This window comes from Zosterops lateralis (assembly GCF_965231275.1).
Source record: "Zosterops lateralis genome assembly, chromosome: 7".
NCBI lineage: Eukaryota > Metazoa > Chordata > Aves > Passeriformes > Zosteropidae > Zosterops > Zosterops lateralis.
The window spans coordinates 3,660,482-3,682,680 of record NC_139767.1 but is presented as its reverse complement, the minus strand read 5'-3'; the positions used below and the strand labels follow the sequence as shown (position 1 = coordinate 3,682,680).

General features: G+C 42.0%; 1 protein-coding gene across 3 annotated transcripts in view; it reads right to left on the bottom strand.

Annotated features, from left to right (window-relative positions):
- Positions 1-22,199, bottom strand: part of IKZF2 (IKAROS family zinc finger 2) — a 114,108-nt gene that overhangs the window by 7,867 nt on the left and 84,042 nt on the right. For all 3 annotated transcript variants that reach the window (XM_083864920.1, XM_083864922.1, XM_083864921.1), the window contains 2 exons: positions 11,467-11,604; positions 3,701-3,844 (listed from right to left, as the gene is read on the bottom strand). In XM_083864920.1, coding sequence (XP_083721046.1) covers positions 3,701-3,844; positions 11,467-11,604 — 282 coding nt within the window. The remainder of the gene's footprint in view (positions 1-3,700; positions 3,845-11,466; positions 11,605-22,199) is intronic.

Below are 22,199 nucleotides of genomic sequence, written 5' to 3'. Positions count from 1 at the left end.
ACTTCACTTCCTTGGTACATAAAACCAGACTTCTTTTCCAGTAGCATAAGTTAATAAATTCAAGAAGTTACTACTTACAAGTGGTTTGGCTACTCAAGAATTAAATTACTCAAGAATCTTCTTCTATCACCTTTTGCCAAAATTGCTTGGAACACAATGTGAATAAACCACTATAAGAAACAGAACTGTAGTCCCAAATCTCTTCCAAATTGCATTAGTACATTTTAACAGAGCTATCACTCAGCATTTTATTTTTGACTATAATAATTCATTCCACTTAGTGTGACTTATTTCAAAGTGATGCACAGAGAAACACCCATGTTACCCTTAGAGATGATGCCTCACTTCTGCTGGGGAACTCAGCCCTGATTATCAAGGTAATTAATTGTAAGTCTAAAGTGAAGCACATGAATATTCCTACTCTGTTCAGCAATACTGTTCACATGGCTGGACACCATACCATGTTTGTGTATGTATGATGTGTACTCAACCATGGTCCTGGTAATCTAAAATGACCTGGTAATCTAAAATGACCTATGGATGATCCTCTTTTCAGTGTTTTGCTGTGGTCTGGAAGTCTGTGATGGCTGTGCTGGCACAGACAAGATGGACAGCTCTGCAACTGGACTTGGCTCAAGTGGGGCCAAAGGGGGACTGGAGGACAGCTCCACGAGACAAGTGTGTCTGGTGCCCACTGGTGCCTGTCACCTTCTCTGGCCACCTCTGTCATTCTTGTGTTTGGATAAAGAAATGGATCCGGTGAGGGTCTGATCCAGCTGCCAAACACACTGTCAGTCCTTTCTTTGTAGGCTTTATAGATCAAGATATATTACCCATCCTTTATGGGCTACTTGGATAAATGATGCAAATCCTATTTTGATTCCTTTCATCATCCATGTTTAGTTACTCCAGCTCAGAGAGCAAAGAAAGCTGTAAATTGCCAGTGACCTGAATTATTTATTCCTTTAATTATGAACCAGTTCCAAAGATGTCAGAGCCTGAGAAATGGAGTGTGACATAAAAAAGCAAAATAAATGATAACATGGGAAGGAGAGGGCGTAAAACACAGAGCTCAGAAGTAACCAATAAACAGTCCAATAAACCAGTACAATGTGGTTTCCAAATTAAATTCTTCTTTAGCCAATTCTATATTTAAAATCAGCTAATCAGACCAATCATTCTGAATTTTCATTTAAACTGTGCTCAAAGTCTATTTATCCTTGTCCTACATTAGTGAAGTAGAAGAAGAAACATTCTCCCCTCTGGCCATATGACATTCAAATAAACCCGGAAACAGGTATTTGAAGCTAGATCAAAGCACACAGACACAGCTGTCCTGTGATACCTGTAGTCCATCTTGTCAAGTATCTAAAGCAGCTGGGAGAAAGCTACAAGAAACCTTGGAGAAAGCTGTTCCAGCATTTCCCCCTGGGGAAGTTTCTCCCTGACCCCCATTAACCAGAAGCTGACTGTAATTTGGCAGCTGGCTGATCTTCATCTGTTCTGAGATGCCCGTGTATTTTTAATTCTTACTCTAACAACCATGGTCTTATCGTAAGCCACATAAATGTCTCCTTTTGCATCCTGCCAGTCCTTAACCTCAGTGACATTCTGAGAGGAAGCTCCAAATTCCAGCTGAAAATACACGAATCTGCTTCACATGACCAGCCTGAAGAGGGCTGCTTTTAATTTAACTGGTGTCTGCCTCTCCCTCATTGAACAAGAAGCAAAAAGAAATATTCACACTCCTGCACATCACAAATTGTACTTTCTGCCTCCACTATTTCAACTGCTTTGGTAAGACCAGTACCTCAAGAGCAGATATATAACCAAGTCTCTCAGGCACAAATGAATTCATTCTATTTGCTGTACACTGCTTCCTTTCCTCCTGAAAATTCAGCCATAGGAGAGACTGTGGTCCATAACCACGGTCCCTTGGAGATTGCTGAGCAGAAAGAGCATTGATAGATGTAGCATGCAAAAATTTTAGCTTATGCTTACATGACCTTCTCATAAACACCATTAAGTTGTTTTGGACAGGTGCCACGCTTACAGTATGCACAGGAAAATTTCCTGCAAGCAACAGAACCATTACACATTCTTCCTGATAGAGCTAAACAATATTTAATTGGGGAGAAAAAGGGAAGAAAAGTGAGGTCATGGTGGAGAGGAGAAAAAAAAAAAGAAAGGCACCCAAGTGAAAACTGCTATTTAGATTGAATAACAATTAAGATTGAAAGGGGGCACTTTTTTTCCTACGCATGGCTAGTGATATGTTGCACCTATAGAAAAAACCAGATTTATCTAACAACAAAATAGTACAACCTGCTGAAGAGAATAATAATGTGGTATAGCATCTCTCAGGCAAGGATTTCCAATCAGTAAATCTACCTCTGAACACAAGAATAATATATGGTCAATGGTGCATGAGTGGACAAGTAAAATCACCTTTCTGTTCTAAAAATATCACAACATAGGAAATACTGATACAACATAGGAAATACTGATGTCTCCCAGCACTCCCCACGTGGGACGGATCGTTGCTGGCGTACCCTTGGCTCAGCACTGGTATTTGGGGATGGGCAGCTGACTGAGAGCAGCCAGGTCAGTGTGTCAGTCCCCCCAGGTGAGCTGCTGCACACTGCTGGCCCCCTGCTATTCCAAACCATGCAGCTTACTTACTGCCACCTTCGGGGTGATTTAACAAATCCATCTGAATCTGCATTTACCTGAGAGGCAACAATTTTTCTAAATGGCTGTGCTAATTACTTACAGTGCTCTGATCCTCTCTGTAAGTGTCCTCAGTGTAGGCAGAATGAGACACCCTTGGGTTCTGTGTGACTGCCCTTCCAAGGGAGCGAGCATGGAAAACTCATATTATGTCCTATTATGTGACTTCAGAGTCTGACACTTACCCAAACAATTCTCTGTTCCTGCTTCCCTCCTAAGAACTTTTGCATTGCCTCAGTAGCAGTAAAAAGCTTTAAGTTACAGCTCAAACCAAGTAAAATTCTCCATATTGTCACCTGTTACAAGCTGAATAATTTTAGTATGTCAAGACACAAAGCAAAAAATGAATTCTTGGCCTAGGACTCTAAATCTAGCAACCAAAAGCCACCCAATGCTGTTTTGTATTCATACATTAATAAGTTTATTGTGAGTGCAAAGTGCTGCACTCAAAGCAAGAACTTCTTCCAGCTCTAGGGATGTGATTTACTTCCTCATGCCAGTATTATCAGACCAGTTGTTGCCAAGTGTTTGGAATTTAATACAAATTATAAGTCTTGACATACTTGTTGTTTGTTTTTTTAACACATATGGAGACAGATAATTATATGACAGTCTTAGCTTGGTTTTGTTTTTGTTTTTTTGTTTTTTTTTCTGGAGCAAGGAGAGGGAAGTTGACAAGCCTAAATCTCAAAAGGGCTAGAGAGAAATAAATAAATAAATAAACCCCCACAAACAAATAGCATTAAGTAAAAGGTTTTCTAAAGCATTTTCATGATAGTGGACTTCACTTTTGAATTCACTGGACTGGTAAAATGAATTCAGCAATTATCATGATTTAACCACCTCCATTGTTGTATCAGAACCAAGTTCTGAGAGTGCTACCTTTTCCCCTTGTTCTTCTGGCTATTACAAATAGCACATAATCTATACCCATGCACTAAAAGGAATAAAAGGCTCATTTCCAGCTTACCCACAAACTTCTGTGGGGTGGAGCTTTTACGCTTTCCCATGTTGCTTGTCAGCTTCTCTATAACAGCAGGTCTCTCAAAAGGCACCACAGAAATATTGTTGTCCATCACAGGCTCTTGTTCCTTACAATCTTCTAGAGCAGGTACTACAGAAAACAAAAAATTGCTATCAGACAGGTCTGGTCCACACTTCACAGACAACATAAATCACGTGAGCCCTGCTGAGTGTGCAACACAACATAAAGTGTAAGAACACTGTGGGCATCGAGACAGCAATCACCTGTAAGCAGAGCCACATTCATAAAACATGTCTCCTCAGGAACATCTTATTTGGCAGAAACCAAATTTGAAGTATTTATAAAAGGGCTTGTTTTGTTCTGGACACTCAAGATCACCAGTGAGGACAGGACACTTTTGAAAACTCACTCTGTAGGTGACATTTTTGTGTTATTCTCTCTTCAATATGGTCACCTGTCACCAATGTAAACCTTTAGTTATAATTTTCTGTGTATTCCCTTCACACTTACCATACAGTGTAATTACTCCTATTATTATCTCTTTGCACTAATCTCAATGATTAAAAATCACTTAAAGCATTGATGAGTTGTGTTTGCTGGGCCTGGAAGTGTGTTCCCTAAGACAAAGGGTTCTCAAACGAAAGATCACTTTGCTAAAGCATATTTTTTCTCTTCACACTGTAATGAGACTGCACTGGAATTACAAGATTAATATCACATGGAAATTCCCTTCAGAACCAGACACAGAAACTACCCATTTTTTGATTAATATTTTATCCCCTCAAGCAAAGATCTAACAGTCTGCAAACAGAGGTTTTCTGCATCTTACTTCACATCATCAGGGATCAGGGATCAGCAGGGAGCATTCCTGTGCTAACTACAGAATGCTCATACACTGTATTTGAGACAAAAACAAAAAAATCAATACCTTCTGTCCTTACTCATTTCACTCTTTGTCATTTGTTGGTTTAGGGAATAAGGTGCTAAAGCTAAAATGTAGGAATTACACAGGCCTCTAACTAGAGTAGTGAGCCACTTGCACCAGATGTTATGGCACTTGCTAATATAGCCATTCTTAAGCACCTACAAAGTACTACAAAGGTTTTGTTGAGCATCCTCTTGTAATCATCCTTTTATAATCAGCAGTACCAGACTGTGGATCAGGCCTGGAGAGTCCCAGTCATCTGCAATATATATCAAGTGTGTAGCTCTGCCCTGGTGCTGTCAGTTAAACACCAGGCCTAATTGTCCTGCATTTATCTTTAGAAGGTAGCAAGAAAAACTTGAGAGGGATCAGCCACTAGTCCATGTGCTAATGGGATGGTTGGAGTATAAAGAATGGATGGCAGAAAAGCAGAAACTGGGGTGATCTGGCACAGAGTTCCTACAGTTTGTAAACTGAGAGGAACCCATGGCATTCTCTGTCTTAGATCAGGCTCCCAGTGAAGTGCTGGGTATTGCAGAGGTGGCAAAGAAGGACTGGCACCCTCATGTTATGCCAGCCCTCCTCCGGTCTCTCACCATGGCAGCCTTTTGTGTCACAGACACCTTCTCCCAGACAGTGCCATAAATGAACACCAGCAGCCCACTTTCCTCCCATGTAACTGCACTACCTTCAAGATCCTGACATGGAATAATCACCCTCCTGTTCCTAAACACAGCTGTTTGCTAGCACATAATATACGAAAAATGGCGTGATAAAAGCCTTGTCTGTGCCTTCTTTCTAGTAAGGAAGAGCAAATACCAGGCAATTACAAAACAGAGTCTCTGCTCAGGTGAACTTCTCAATTCAGACACCTATAATAAGAAAACATGGCAATTTATTCATTTGATTCCATTTGTGCCTCTGCTGCTATGGAAAGCTGAGTACTTTGAGGCTTAGAATCTACCATATGCTGTAAAATGATTTACTCTGCTGCTTTTTTTATTTGTACAGGATGCTCCCCCTGAGAAACACAATGGTTTCTCATTTACAAGGCAGTCCTGCTGGCATCACTGAAAGGGAGGGGGAAAAAAAAAGCATAAATATGAAATGAATCTAATGTTGCAACAAAATGGGATGTAGTGTTCAAGTGACCTAATTAATGCCCAGTGCAGACTGGGAGGCTTGGAATACTTCAATAGCTAAGGGTAAAGTTTTAAGGTTAATTAAATACCGTGCCTGGTCAGGAGCTATCTGCACTACTCAAGTATTTGCCAAGGAGATTTAGGAAGAAAGGCAAGATGATGTCTGCTGATTTTCACTGGGAACTGGCATCTGACTGTCCTTTTTGGCTTACTCAAGCTCAGTGGATGCATGCACACTCATGCACACACGGTGTGAATCCCAGGATGTGACTGCCATGGGCCGTGTCCACCTGGGTGCCACTTCAAGGATTTCCAGCCCTTGGTGCACAGGACACACAAAGCTGGTGGTGTGGTACTAGGAAGGTGCTCAATCCCTCCTAGGAACACCTGCTCAAGGCATCCTGAACCATTTCAAAGCTCCTGATTACTTTAAAAGCCATCTGAATAAGCCCCAAATGTAGTGACATTTGTATGGTCTTATAACAATTAAGTAATAATTAAATAATTCTGCTGCTGGGCATATGTGTGTAGAATTTCCTACACATAATTTGAAACCTTTCTTCCATGAAAAATGAATAGTGCTAAAAAAGACATCTGCTCTTCTCTAAGTCAGGCAAAAATCCTGCTTGGACTCATTTTAAAACTAAAATCATCAACAATAAAAGCATTTTCTTTTCCATCTTTCATGCTGAAGGTACTTTTTCCCACCTCAGAACCTAAGCCTATAATCCAGGGGCACTTCTCTTTTGCAAGAGAATCACTGAATCACGCCAATATTTGTGTTCTGATGGAAATACATTACCAGAGTGTGTTTTGTTATGCAGATGTCCTGGGAGAAGGAAAGAAGGAAATTGTCTATTTTCTGAAACCATTTAAACTGCAGGCAAAACTGGACCAAACAGATGATATGTCATATTTCAGAAACCCAAAAAGTTAAATATCACATTGACAATTCTAGGTACATTAATTTTCATTTCAATTTTAAAAACACACACAAAAAAAGGACACATAGCCCAGCCTCCTTTTTTTTTTTTTTTTTTTTTTTTTTTTTTTTTTTTTTTTTTTTTTTTTTTTTAAGGAAAAAACAAAATAAGAAAGAGGAAAACCAAACTGATCACACAGACTACCAGTTCTCAACAATCAGCTGCTCTGTAGTAGAAGCTCATGTACACATTTACTCAGCAGTAAATGCAATTCCTTTTTTGTTGTAGTACATCCTACTTCATTACCTTGGTAGTGAGAGCAACCAAAGAACAGCTGACAGGATATAACTAGCTCAGATACAGCAAGTCGTTTTATGCTGAGCATTTACAGTCTCAGCTCAGGAAGACTTTTTTATTCCAAAAATCAAACTTCCAACCCAGGAAAAGCCCACGCCTGAGTATGTTTCTGTTCAGGGATGTTCTTCTTCAGGGTGTGCTCCTGGATTGCCCATGCAAGAGTTCACCACCTCTGACACTGTCAATACTCAACTGCAGTTAACACAAAGTGCTGTTTCTAAGCCTAAACCCTTAATTCATAAACTTGGATAGTCTTCAGAGCAGTCTTTCTTTTCCTGAAGACATTGTTTTTTCAATCATTGTGAATATCTTTAACTTTTTACTTCTTAATTTGTAAGAAACCACATGAACTATTAAAAAAGTTTATGCTGTACCAGTAAGGAAAGAATAGAGGAAAAAAGAGAAGTAAAAAAATTACCCAGTGTGTGTTTTGCTGATAAATATTTTGTGTGCAGACACCAGACACTGGGCTAAGTCTCAGCTGGTATAAATTAGTATTACTCCATCAACCTCAATTTCCTTTCTGAAGCTCACAATATTGCTATTTAAAAGAAGTGTGTGTGTGCAGAGAAATGACAGGAAATATTCCCATGGACCCTGGTGGGAAGTGTCCTGTGGGACCAGCATTTTAACGATGTTTTAAGCAACTATGTAAGAGGGAAAGACACAAGGCCATTGTGTGTTTTATGTGGAGCTGGCCTTTGAGCCTCACACAGCCTAAGGCTAGGCTTCTTTCTCCTTCTCCTGAAAAGAGTACCCTTCTCCATCCCCCTGGAAGAATTTCTCTGGACTTTTGGCTTTGTGGCAGTGGAGAAGAAGACATAACTGGGTGTAAACCTTCAACATTTCTCCCTGTTCTTTTCTGCAAAGGTCATGTTCTTAGCATTCAGGGATTGTCCCTTTTGTCACTCCCAATACACTGCCAGCTAGGAGACTGCAGATTAATTTCTCCTTCCAGAGCCAGTACTGCTTAGCTGAAAATTTTCAACAACAAAATCATGGGATGTCTCTTGCAGCATCTGTCCTGCTGAGCAGGGAACAGGAACACAAGGAGGGGCAGCTCGACAAGCAACTGGCACCCTGCAAGAGGATGGAGTAAGACCCAGAGACTTGTACATTTCTGCCCACTCCCCAAAACTAGCCCTCCTTCCTCCTCTCTTGCTTCCCCTTGTGCCCTCAGTCAGGTGATCCAGCCATCTGCAAGACAGAGATAATTGAAAGCACCAAAGTAGATGTCTGTGGCATGCCTGTAAACTGATGGTTTGAGCACAATGCTTGAGAAAAATCCAAACCCTCCAGGGGGCTGCTTCCAGTTTTCTGGAACAATTACTCTCTGCAGAGATAATTTGGATCAATGCTCAGTGTTGGCCAATGCTGGTGTTGTTAAAGCAGGAGGAGCAGGATGCTGGTAGGAATAAGAAAATCCCCACATCTCCTTATTCCGTGTGCAATGGTGAAGTTGTGAGCAGGAGTCACACCAAAATGCACACCAAGGCTTCAAAATGCCCAGCAAAAACAGAACAGCAAGTATTTGGAAAGAGTCAGGAAAGCTCAACCCCAGTGGGATGCAAAATAAAAGTCTCCAAAACATACTCTTAGTCATCCTCAGGAATATCATTTCCATGTGTGACATGAGAGACAAAGAAATTAATACAATTTTTTCAGGGTTAGTGTAAGGCCTAACGTTAAGCCAAGTAATCATTTTTGTAATCTTCCCTGGTGTCTTTACAGTCCCAGGGAAAAGGACTTTGCTGCAGACCTCTTACAGGCTGGTGCTCATGACCCTCATGCTGAGCTTCACAGGAGTGAGTGATGCTGGGATGTGAGCTAAGATTTATTACTGGTCCCAGCTGAATCTGGAGCTCCCTGTCGCTGCGTGTCCTCACTGTGCCCTCACTAAACAACTAAATGAAGCCAGTGGATCAAACATCCCCTTAAACATTCACCAGGGGAGGCACAGACATATTTGCCTGGAGGAGAAAGAGGCACTAGTTGAATTCAAAGTGCTGCTTTAAGCTAATTTTGTTGAGAAAAGTGAAGTGGTTGTGTGAACACTTCTATTTTAAGCCCAAGCAAAGTCAGTCAGGCTGTAAATAAAAGAACTGTCCACATGGGATTTGCACTGGTTTAACTTCAGGTGGTAGAAAAGTCAATGCAAGGTCAATCACTGCAGCTTCTTTGGGCAGACAAGGTTAAGGACTTACCCTTCTTGCCATGGCATTTGGCAGCTTAGAAAAAGCTTTAGATTTCCTCAGAAATTTTGGTTATTTTAATTTATGATTTTAATAAATAACTGTCTAATAAACCCAGACACTGAGAAGCATTTGGGAAGCTCCACCACAACAGGATGTCAAACATCCTGGCTGTCATAGCTATGGGCAGCCTCCTGTTATTCCCCAAGGAGTGGCTGACTGAAGGCATCCCTCCCTGGTAACCAGACAAGCACAAGGAGTGTGTATTTTGTTGGGGATCAATTCAGTGGTTCAACTCCTGCCTAACTGACCAAGCCCAAAACAGGTACCTCCAAAGAGCAAAGCCCTGAAATCTGCCTTCTCACTGACTTTTACCAGAAAAAAAGCCACTTCAGGCACATAATCACTCGCTTCAATATCTTCAAAACATCCATGACATTTTAAATGTTGACTTTAGTCTGCAGGGTATCTACAAAGAGAGCAATTACTTAATAGAGCTGTATGAATATTTTGGCAACGTGTGCTAAAGCTGTCTAATGTGCCTTTACAGGCTTAAATTGGTCATGGGATAGTATTATTTAAAAAATTTTGGAGATTTCTATCACCAAAATAGAGCCTATAGTAGCAATGCTGAATAGATTTTATTTCAGCCTGCATTTTCAGGTTTTTAAAAATGATTTTACAGAAATAATTTCCAGATGAAGCCATATGACTCCACTCAATCATGATGAGTAAAATGGAAAAAAAAAAAAAAAAAAAAAGTGGAAGTGTTCTTTTGCCTTTTCATTTACCCACAACCTAACTTTTTTGGTATTTGTAGGTATATGGTAATTTTTCATCAAAATGGAAAATGTTCCATTTTTATATTTTCTGAATAGTGAAAAAATTTTAAAGACATCAAGTAACAAACATCTAAAGACAACTTTGGAAAGTTAAAAGAAGCTCAGTTTTAGAAGAGTTTGTGAGATACTAATTTTGAATAAAATTATAACCAGTTTTGGACAGCTACCATTTAACATTTAGTGCTACAGATAAGCCTTCAACCCTGCAGTCTGAGACATTATGCTCATTATCCATACTAATAGCTCCAGAAATTTCTGAAAACAAATTCACAGAGTTTGACATTTCTTGCTTTCAACAATCTTTTTGGCATTCTTCAGTCCTTATGTATATTAACACATGCAGTGTTAGTTAACATATTAATACTAGCAAATGTAAATGCATACAAACATTTTTTTTGGTATAATTACTTTTCACAACACTATTGAATTCCATTCTGCTCTAGAGATTTTTACATCAATCCCTCCCTTTTTTGGAGGGATAAGGTGATATTACAAAGGGTAGAAATAATGACTTCTGAATACCTCTGCTCTCCTTATCTTTTCTAATTATCACTCAATATCAGAAAGGAAGAGGAAGAGAATCATACATTTTACACATGGCTTTGACTCCCAACATAAGAAGGACATGGAACTGCTGGAGTGAGTCCTGTGGAAGCCTTAGAGGTGCTCCAAGGGCTGGAGCCTCTCTGCTCTAGAAGCCAGGCTGGGACAGCTGGGGGTGTTCACCTGCACAAGAGAAGGCTCCAGAGGGAATTCAGAGCCCTTCCAGTGCCTAAAGGGGCTCCAGGAGAGCTGGAAGAGGGACTGAGGACAAGGGATGGAGGGACGGGACACAGGGAATGGCTTCCCACTGTCAGCAGGGATAAATGGGATATTGGGAAGGAATTCATCCCTGTGAGGGTGGTGATGCCCTGGCACAGGGTGCCCAGAGAAGCTGTGGCTGCCCCATCCCTGGGAGCGTCCAAGGCCAGGCTGGACAGGGCTTGGAGCAACCTGGTTTAGGGGAAGGTATCCCTGTCCATGGCAGAGGGGTGGAACTGGAGAGTCTTTAAGGACCCTTCCAACTCAAACCATTCTATGATACAACTTTTTGGGTAATTCTGAACGAGAGACTTGGTTTTATTTTCATGTCTGCATATGTGCACATACTAAAAAGTGAAATACTGACTTAAACAAAACAAGCACAACTAGGGCTGTTAAACTGGACAGAGTGAGGATTTTAGCCCATCTTTTCTTCTCCTGTCTCCCTGGAGTGTAAGCCCTCTCTAAGATGGAACAGAGGAAAGGAAGGAAGGAAGGAAAAGAGACGGAAAGAAAGCCGCAGGAGATGCTCCAAGTCCAAGGGAGCTCCGGGGGCTGTTTGCACCCACCATGGTGACTCATGACCTGCCCAGCAGCCTCCAGACTGACATTCTGCAGATAGTTGTGGCAGCGTTCCTTGTGCTCCTCCAGAGAACTGCGCTGCTTGTAGCTCCGGCCGCAGTAGTTGCACTTGTGAGGCTTCCCCACTGCGGAAAGAATGAGAGAGAGCACCAGGTCAGACCCGCACGGGGCGGCCGCTGCTGCAACCACCACAGCTCACACCTCCGCCACAAACAACTCTTGTGATGGAAAGACACCTTAGAAAGGTTACTCGAGCCCCGAGCCTTTCTCCCAGCCCCGTTTTCCCACCGCACACGCCTCCTCCCACCCGCCAGGTGCTTTGCCCCATCCGTTTTTCACACTGACGCCGTATCAGCAGAAGGAAAAGGAGGCGGCCTTGGTGGCAAAGCAAATAAACAGATGCCGAGAGGGGGGAAAATACCAACCAGCTGAATCACACCCCAGCACCAAGTCTCGTGGGAAAGAAACTTCTGAGGCCTTTGGCCCATGGCACAGTTGCCTTCACAAAAAAATGAGCTGCCCCAGTGGCCTAATTCTCTCCCAGCTGTGGGGAAACCTATTACGTGGCTCAGAGGAGTTCTTTCACTGAGAATACTTTGCCAAGATTACTCAGGGAGGGTTGGAAAATAAATTGAAAGTAACTTTGGTAACAGGACTGTTACATGCCAGAACTGAGCAATCACCAGTAATTCAGAGACCAGATAATATAAAAAAAATACATAATATAAATATATACACACAAAAATCCAAAAGGCCAGGGAAAATCAAGCCAGATGAGTGCAAGACATAATTCAAGTTCCTAATCTTTTTCATTTTGTTCAGCAGCATTGAGCACGAACAGCAAATGCTTCTCAATACACGCAAAACCTGGCACCAAATTCTCATAAATTATATCCATTTCATAGTATGTCATTAAGAAACCACAAGAATGGCCTAGCCCAAGGCCAGAAAGCTAGCCAGAAGGTATTTTGCCAAGTGGTGCTAATAAAGGCTTTTAATATAATTTAAACTTGTAGAACATGAACATTTATCCTCTAATAACTAAAGAGCTATTAAGTCAGTGCTGCAAGTCTAGTAAAACACCATCGGCTGCAAACTTCAGAGCTGGCTGAGGGAAGGGGAAGGTCAAAACTTCTTCCAGAGTTTTGAAAATCTTAGGTAAGAATTTTAGTTTCTGGCCAAAGAATTTGAGAACATCCTCTGTTGGGTAATCTACATGTTTCTGTTGGGTTTGTCCCAATATTGAAAGCTTTTCCCAGTCATTTACCTAATGAAATCTGAACTGCAGTAATTGCAGCCAAACTGCACCATCACCACTGGGATGGGAAAACACAGGGAAGCTGTGGGGGGACAGGCACAGCCAAGAATGAGCTGGGCAGAGGGCTCAAACATGAAAAACGCCAGTCAGGGAAACCCTCAGGGTCCTCAGAAGGACCAGCATTTGCCACATCCTATAATGGAAGCAGAAAAAGCCTCAGCCCGTGGTATCAGAGCTGGTCCAACATTTTCAAATGTTTCTGTCTCAGAAAAAAGGAATGTGATGAAAAGAACATGCTTCAAAAAAGCTTCAGGTTTTCCCAAAAAGTTTGTGTGCACATTTTAGGTGGCACAACCAAGTTTTCCACCGAGGGGAAAAAAACCTACTTTTAGTAAAGTATCCAAACGGTGGATTTCTTTGTTTGGAGATAAGTCTTATCCTCAAGAAAGTGTGTCTTAGACCAAAGAGTTGTCGTGGCCCTCATTTTAGTTTGCTCACTTGCTTACACTGTTGCCATAACTGATGCTGGTAATGGAATTCTCAGTGGAGGCCCAGTGTGAGACTCATTATCATTCCCGGAATAATTGCCCTTGATGTGAACGATTTGGATGGAGCCGCAGCTCTTAAACATAAACCAGCCAGTTCATTCTGGAGGCACCTTTAGGAAAACACACCAGAGATTCCCCAGGATGGGGAGACTTCTATAATCACCATTACAATGCTTCCTTGTGCATCTAGATGGCATCAATGTCTGTCAGTCTGACACCTTCATTAGAAGCTAATGCGGTGTCTAATAAAAAAATCCAGTGCAATGGAAGGAATTATGTTAACTGAGCTGAAGCAGGGCTGAATTAGCCCATCCAGTTTGGCTACATGAAGCTATCAAGCAACTTAGATGAACTGTAAGACACAAGAAGGGGTGCTTGCTTGCAACTATTTTAGGCAGCTACAATTAAGTACATTATTATCATTTAAGATGGGGAAGAATATTCTGCTACAAGCTCATATTATAAAATATTAATAATTAACAGTCAAAAAAGATGTTTTATTAGACTGCTTCAAATGGTTGCATTGTAACCATTTCAGTAACTATTCACATACAACATGGCAGAGCTTTTCCAGTGATATCTCGGACAGTCAGCTACCCAAATTCCATCAAATTTGAAGGTTAATAGAGAGGATAAAAGTTAATGATAAAGACATGATTTCTACAGGCAATATGGGATTTGAGGAACATAATTCCTCAAGGAAAGAAATAGGCCCAGTACACACGTTCCCTTCTCTGGGGGGAAGATAAGAGAATAAACAACATGTGGCAAATGTTGATCATGTTGTTTAATACACAACTGAGAAGAATGAAGTTTGTGAGTGCCAGTGGAGTAGTATCAAGCACAACTCCCTTGGGTTCATTTCCCAACTCTGTCCCCCCTGGCTCTAGAGATGCAATCACATCATAGCCCTAAAAGTGTAAAATCTGATTTACGCTATAGAATTACCCAGAGTGACTGTGACTTGTGTTAAAGAGCAATTGATCAGGTCAGACCACTGTGGAATCAGTTCTGATAGCAGGAGTTTGTGAGCAATTCTCACAGCCCGTTTGGTAAGAGGTTCAGTGAGCTGAGGCAGCAATTATAGTCAACATTTTAGAAATTGTATCATTGTGACAAATGTCAAGCCACTGAAATAGCTGCAAATATCCCCTTGTATTCTCAAAGAAGTTAATGACAAAAAAAAAAAAAAGGAAGTGAATGTTGCCAGTGGGTGTACATTTCTATGTATTTCATATTACCTGACAGAAAGCTGCAAAAGCCTTTTAGAGAATTCAATTTCAGTGATAATCTCAACAGCGTACTTTGTTCCACATAACAACCTGACATGAAACCACATGACTGACAAAAGAAATTTCAGCCTTTGTCAAATACTTGAGTGTAGGCAAACAGCAATATTCAAAATTTGCCCCCAAAACCTGTAGTTCACACTGCTGGGCATAAGCAGCCTCTGACTAAAGGGCATTGACTCGAGGATCAGGAGTCCAACAGCACTAAACCTACCAAAACCCCCACTAAAGACCAGTGTTTCTAGCACAGAGCCGTTTTCACTGTGAAACAGCTCCAAGTTTGCCTGATTTGAAGCTGCCTTCTCCAAGATCCGCACGTACACGGGCACCACATTCGGCATCATACGCAACCACTGCTTGCCAAGCAAAGTCAGGCTGGAAATCCCTGGTTTGGGGTAATTATTCTGTTATCAGCTTTTCAGGATCAACAATCACATAAAAAAATCACCGCCGCTTATTCTCACAAAAATGACACGGCACAGTCAATGCAAACAAGCCCAAAAATCTTGAGAAATCTTCAATCTGTTGTTGAACTGGGAAAGACCTGAGTGCTGGGCAAAACCCAGTGGCCACACCTATGAAATAGCTAACTTGAAGAACATAAAAACCCCACTTTATATTTCTTACTGAAATGTCAGAATTTCCACGCATTTAAGCTCAGATTTGGACAGATGACAACATGGCACAGAAAACCCACGGTGGAATCTCAGCCTCAAATGGAAAATATTATGACAGTCACAGTGAAAAAGACATTTAAATTTGAAGTACAATTTTTACCCTGGAAACAGGTGAACCACTCATCAAAATTCACAGCAAAATGGATTTTGCTTGTGAAATTAAAATGCTCATGTGGAGGGAGGAGGGGAAAGAGGAGGAGGACATAAAAGCAAGGTGTTTCTGAGTTAGGAATACTTTGAGTCCTGTGGGTGAACTTTGATAGCTGAGAAGCCTGCGTGCAGCGACAATGAGATGGTGTAACTCTAAGGTCAATATTCAAGACAGAAAGCAGACTTGGGCCTAGGGAAACTTCTTTACATTAATAAAAAAAGGTCAGTGAAAGAGAAAGAGCCCTCAAGGCATTCACACAGAATTTTGCTCTCAAAAGAGATGGGAGTGTATAGCAGAATATAAAGTAAGTCAAAGGGAAACAACAAGGCATCCCAGGTACCACCTTGCCATAAGCATATAAAGCGACAAATGGGTTCAGAGTTGCAATGCACTTTAGTGAGATCAAATCCTGCCTCCCTTAAGAGCACGGACACTACGCTCCCTGTTTTGGGCAGCACATTGTCCTCTGCAGCAGTGCAGAGCATAATTCCTCCCTGTCCATTCACTCATGCCCATGGTCACAGCTGGAGCACTCCCACGTCCCGCTCAGGCAGGGCTGGGCATCGCTGCCCGTGTGACGTGGGCTGGCCCGGCCCAAGGAGCAGAGGCTTTGTCCCAGATTTCTGTTACTTCTGCCCTATTGCCCTGCCCAGACTGTGGAAGCGGAGCCAGCCAGGATTTTGGCACTGCATGGCCATTTAATGCAGCTACTTTTGGCTCAGACCAAGAGACCCTCTGACAGCAGTGCACTGAGTGGGACTTATTTCTATACAATCTGAACTCCTGCTCGGCCCCTAGCACCCCAGGGCTGGGGAAAACATCAGTATTCTCCAACTGAAGCTTTCTGGAGCAGTATGAAAGTTGAATTGTTCTTTTGAGCTGATACTTCACAGAATCACAGAATGAGCTTGGTTGGAAAAGACCTTTGAGATCATCAAGTCCAGCCTATGACCCAACACCACCTTATCAAGTAAACCATGGCACTGAGTGCCACGTCCAGTCTTTTTTTAAACAACTCCAGGGACAGTGACTGTACCACCTTCCTCAGCAGCCCATTCCAACACCCAACCAGTCTTTCTGTAATTTTTTTCTGATGTCCAGCCTAAACCTCCCCTGGTGCAGCATAAGGCTCTGTCCTATCAGTGGTTGCCTGAGAGAAGAGACCGATCCCCACCAGAGCACAGCCACCTTTCAGGGAGTTCTAGAGAGCACTAAGGTCACCCCTAAGCCTCCTTTTCTCCAGGCTAAACAACTCCAGCTCCTTCACCCACTCCTCACAGGTCTTGTGTTCTAGACCCTTCACCAGCCTTGTTGCCCTTTTCTGGATATATTTGAGCATCTCAACATATCAGTGAGTCCCCCATCATAATTGTAATCTTTATTAATTCATTAATTGTTTTCTTCCACCCAACTGGAAGGTGCCTGAGTGAAGGGAAGTGTTCTGCAGTTGCACAGTGCCTACATAGCAGCCCTTTGCCTTGACTGGGACTTACCAGAGCACAATCAGCTTTAAAACAGAGGTAGGAAATGTGATTTAAGGTGCTGGGTTGGGACTAGGGAGCGTACAGTTCAACTCTTGGTTATACTACTAATTTGTGGCTGCAGACAAGTTATTCTGATCTCCTGGGCTTCAATTATTTATACGTATGATTAAGGTAATAATTCCCTTCCTCACAGCTTCACATGTAAATGAACTCATGCACTTTGCCAGATGCACAGAAGCTAATTCTGTGGAGCACTCACAAATAGGGAGACGCAGAAAAATAGCACTGGTACCTCTACTGAGAAATTAGGGACTTAATAATACACCGTGATTATATTAGATATGGAAGTGAACATTAAAAAGCAGGAGAAGATACTTAAGATGGCACAGAACAGAGGAACAATAAGAAAATCAAATCAGAAATAAAACAACATGTGGCATTGTGAGGCTATATGCTACATGGAGTCCTTTCAGACTGGTAAACAGTGAGGGCAGGGGGATGTCAAATGCCCCAAGCCTGGCGACACTTACCCCACATGGGACAAAAAGAGAGGGTGCAATAGCTGCAGAAAGGTGGCTATGATAGCTGCTGCTGTCCTTCCCACCTCCAGTTCCCCGTGCCAGGGATGCAGCTCGGAGAGGCAGAGAGGGCCGAGGCAGAGCTGAGGCTGCAGCAGGAGGGCTGAGGCTCTGGAGACGCTACACGGTGGCTGTGCCTCACTACTGTAATTAAACACTGCACCTCAGCTTGTCTGGAGCTGCCTGGCTCAAAGCCTCACACACAAAAATATTTACATGAATAACAGACCCCTGAACGAACTAATCACAAAAAAATTAGAGTGAGACCTAAGCCCATGCTGGCTCTGAGCAGCACGTAGCTTTGCAAAGGGAACTGCCTCCCACTCTGAAGCTGTATCTCACTGCTGTGCTTAATGACTGTAAATGTGTTAATTGAAATTCATGGGGGTTCTTTGATGCATTGCTTTTCTTTTTTGCCGGTGAGATTACACACACACACACACAATACTCATAGATACTGGGGTTCAGAAATAATGCCAAGTCCCAGGACCAGCCCAAGACAACCTGCATGCCGAAGTCACAACATGTAAACATCTAATAAAAATAAAGGCTAGAGCACACAAACACACAGATGGAGACACCCAGTGTCAAGTGCATCCTCTCCTGAGGGCCCAACCTGTGACATCTTAAAGCAATCTAATTTTCAGAAAGAACAAAATCTCTAGTCACATTAGGAAAACTTCACTTTAGTTTTTTAATCTTTCCTGTCCAAGAACAGGCAGCAATACCTGGGCTATGTTTCAAGGGATGTAGATATGTTTCTGGACCTCACAGAATTCTGATGCCTCCATTTTACAAAGACCTTTTAGATGAACATATTTTGGGCCAAGTGGTAGGGTTCATGAGGCCCTGTGGTAAAGGGCTGGGTCACCAGATCACGCAGTAGAGATGATCACACAAGTTAAATTTCACTGAGTAAAGGTTTCTGGACACCTCGAAAGGTTCAAAACTCAAAAAGTAGCAGTACAACTGCCTACATACAGGTCTTGACTTGGAGCTCATAGTAGAGCACTTGACTGAGTTCACAGCCTCATGGCCCAATGCCTCTCAGTCAATTGCAATTGATATATACATGGCTATTTAACAGCCACCACATTTCATGAGGTTCTCAGCAAATGAAAAGCAGCTCGTTCTGACTTTTTGCACAGTGGCAGTCAATGATAAGTGATTTCTGCTGACAGCTACTATGTCCTGTTAGAGCTGGCAGCGAAACACAGCTGGACACTGGTGGGACATCAGCACCCAGTGAAACAATGGCAAAACATCAAACCTCCAACCCCGGTGTTTTCTGACATGCCTGCCTCTCCTATAAACACCTCCAGGGCACAAGCCAGCAGCATGACACCTGCATCTACCTGCCAGTTGTTTACAGCACTGCCCAATAAGCAGCAAGCAGTGACTACTGTACCAGTGCTCAGTGCTCCCTTGATCCGCCACAACAAGCAGTGCTGAACACCAGATTATACATAAACCCTGAGGACTTCATCCTATACATAAACTCTGAGGACTTCATCCATGCTACAGCTTGGCTAGAAGTAAATGTACTAGTCAAAAGAAATTTTCCTATCCATACCCTGCCTATAGTAGCCACAAAGCCAGAATCTAGAGTCAATCTGTAAATATCAGTGTTCAGGTACAGCATCTAAAGGGTTGTGTCCTTATCTGCACCTTCAGGAGCTTCTGCCTATAGCCTGTTATTACTTTAATAGATGTTTTCAATTTATTTTGCAGCTACTGGTGGCTGTGTTATATAATATGACTCATTAGACTGTATTTATTTATTAACTAATCAGCAGAACTTTACAGATAAAACAATGTTTCAATCTGCCACCAGGGTTATAAATAAATAGGTGCCCTTTTTGTGGCAGAAGTTTAACAAACAAACAAACAAAGAAAGAAACAAACTCCTGTTTCATTGGCACAGCCACAGAGTTACTGAAATCTTCCAAATTGTCCAAATATTCACATGGCTCCTGCCGCAGTCTTGCAGCACCCATTCAAACCCAGAAAAAACAAGAATCTTACACCCTGTTTTTTTCCTTTGTAGCACAGAAGAAACAGAACTTTTTTTTTTCTGCAGCACCTGTTCATTTTGCAGGTTTCTGTGTTGTATCTGTGTATGTGCAAAAAACAAAGGAAAATGTATCTGTCTATGTGAAAACATGTAAATAAATTATGCACCAAATCAAGGAAAACACAAATAGGGACAAGAATGTTGCATTTAGTTTTGAAAAGATTAAATTCACAGGTATATGCTCCAATTCTATGTCTTAAGGAACATATATTGCACTACATAAAAGCTCTCCTCATGTATTTCTCATGGTTTAACTGTTTCCTTTATTCACATCTGGCAAAGGAACTTGACATTCAATTTTTAGTTTAACATTAATGCAAATGAAGCATTCTGATCTCCCTCCCCACATATATTTGAAAATTTCAAGTGCAAATAAGGTTCTGCACCTTATGCTGTGAGGCCACTGACCTCGATGCACTGTCCAAGTCGCACACCAACATGTCCCAGAAGGTCCAGAACCCAGCACTGGTTGCTAGGAATTCTACATAGATTCTGAAATGTTTAAATAATATTAAAAAATGACTCTGTTTAGATTGCACTCTAGTGCTGAGATAAACTAACACAAACCAGGAAGTCCACTAAATAACTGGTGTTTTATCACCTGGCTGGCTTCAAAGTCACTTACAAGCAACCAGGTTTACCATCACTTTTAAAAGGGTAGAGGCCCTCCAAGGAATACAAGAGGTAACTTTGGAAAGTCCACCCTGCAATGTCTCCTTGCTATCTGGATGTGGGTGGGAACAGGCTGAAGAAAGAGGTTAAACCTTAACTCTGTGCACCAGCTCTGTACTTTCCACTCCACTTCAGACCTTTAACATTATATAAAGTTGACTTGATAAGTGGAGTGTTAATTGGTTCACAAGGCAAACCTTCCAAAATGCACTTGTTGGCTCCTCTTCATTTTAGCCCTGCCCCAGCAACAGAGCAAGCAGGTAAAATGAGAACAAGTTTAGGTTGGCCTGTTGTTCCTCTCTGCCCTGTCCTGTCCACTCCCTGTCAGTGCCACAGCTCAGCAGGAATGTCAGGAGGAGCCTGGAGATCCACACGTCACCCATGGCAAACCGAGCTGCGACTGCAGGTGGGGAGGAACAGCTCCCAGGAGCAGCGCAGGGTGTGGGTACCTTGGTGCAGGTCAGGAATGCTGCTGGACAAACACTCCCTTCACAAGAGCTTTTGTTTGGGGGTTTTTGTTTCCTCTTTGGATAAAACAAATGTAGATGTTGGGCCAGATTTCTCTATGGAAGCAATACCCTGAAGCCAATTCATATCAGCTGTGTGCAGTTCACATTTATTCCAAGTGCAGCCCCTTTGCATATCCTGCAGAAGCCCCTGAGTATTACAAAGCCAACAGAATCTAAGAATCATTTGGAGCAGGCAGTGCCAAAGTGCTACCAGGTATCCTATACTATATAAACAACAGGAGATAGAGAAACACCATGTTTAGCTTTCACTGTAAGGTGAGTTTTTTCCTGCATAAAATCACCGAGCAAGCCCTTAACTCATTTCTTCTCATCCCATGGCAATGATTTTCCCTGTTCCACCTACGTGCTCCTGTGTGAGAAAAAGCATCTTTTAGCACCTGGCACCTTTCAGTTTTATGTCTTGTATTAACAGGTAGGAAGAACACACTCCCCTCCTGTAAGTTTTCCCTTTTCTTGTCACTGTCAAAAGCAAAGTTTTGGAAACAGACAATTAAGACCAAGCTGTCACAAAGATAACAGCAACTTGGGAAGAGTAATACTGACAGCTCCTCTTCTCTTCCCAACTACTGATGTTGGGAGTTTTCACTTATTTTGATCAAGGCCAACATTGAAGGAAATGTTGCTTCCAAAAGCAGGTCAGGCTGTGAAACTAATGGGCTCCTTTGGGACATGAAAATTGTTATTCACACTTTTCTGACTGCCCAGGAATCAGCGTGGCCCATGCCTTCATGTTACTCTCATCAAGATCTGCTGCTCAGGCATGTGGTTTTGCCATGGCTTGCACCTGTGTCAAATGAGGTCAAACAGCCAAAGAACTGTCTCCTTCCACCTGTGCAGCCTTTCCAACCCCTGGTCTTGCTCTCTGTCTCACATGTGTGAGACATGTTTATCCTCAAGGATGCAGGTCAGCTCCAAATAAAGGTGGGACTTTTCTCACTACACCAGTGATCTTTACTGCTCCACTGTCAAAATGAACCACAGCATTTGGCAGGGGGAAGAAATCACGACCATTTTGTAGGAAAACAATTCTCAGCACAATAAAATTAACAGTAAAGGTATCTTTTAAAGGATGATGGGGTCCTTTAAGAGAGGAATCTGAGACACTGGACAGCTTCTGTTCTAGCACAAACCTCTACATCAAGTATCTAGGTCTGATATTGAAGCTCAATTAATTTTTTCAAGGTAATAAAATTCTGCAATTCCTATTAGTCTCAATATTTTTCCTAGCTTGTTGGGATTTTTTTTTTTTTTGGTGTATTTGTTTTTATTGGTTTGAGTTTGGGTGTTGAGTTTTTTCGGGGGGGGCGGGGGGGGGTGCTCATTGTTTGTTTGAATACAAAAAATAAATACCAATAATTTCAGAGTATTTCTTCATACCCAGGATTTTTATTTAGGTTTGTTCAGTAGAGAGAATGAGTAGAAACAGAAGAAGGAGAGAAGGAAGGATTTAGGATTTTAG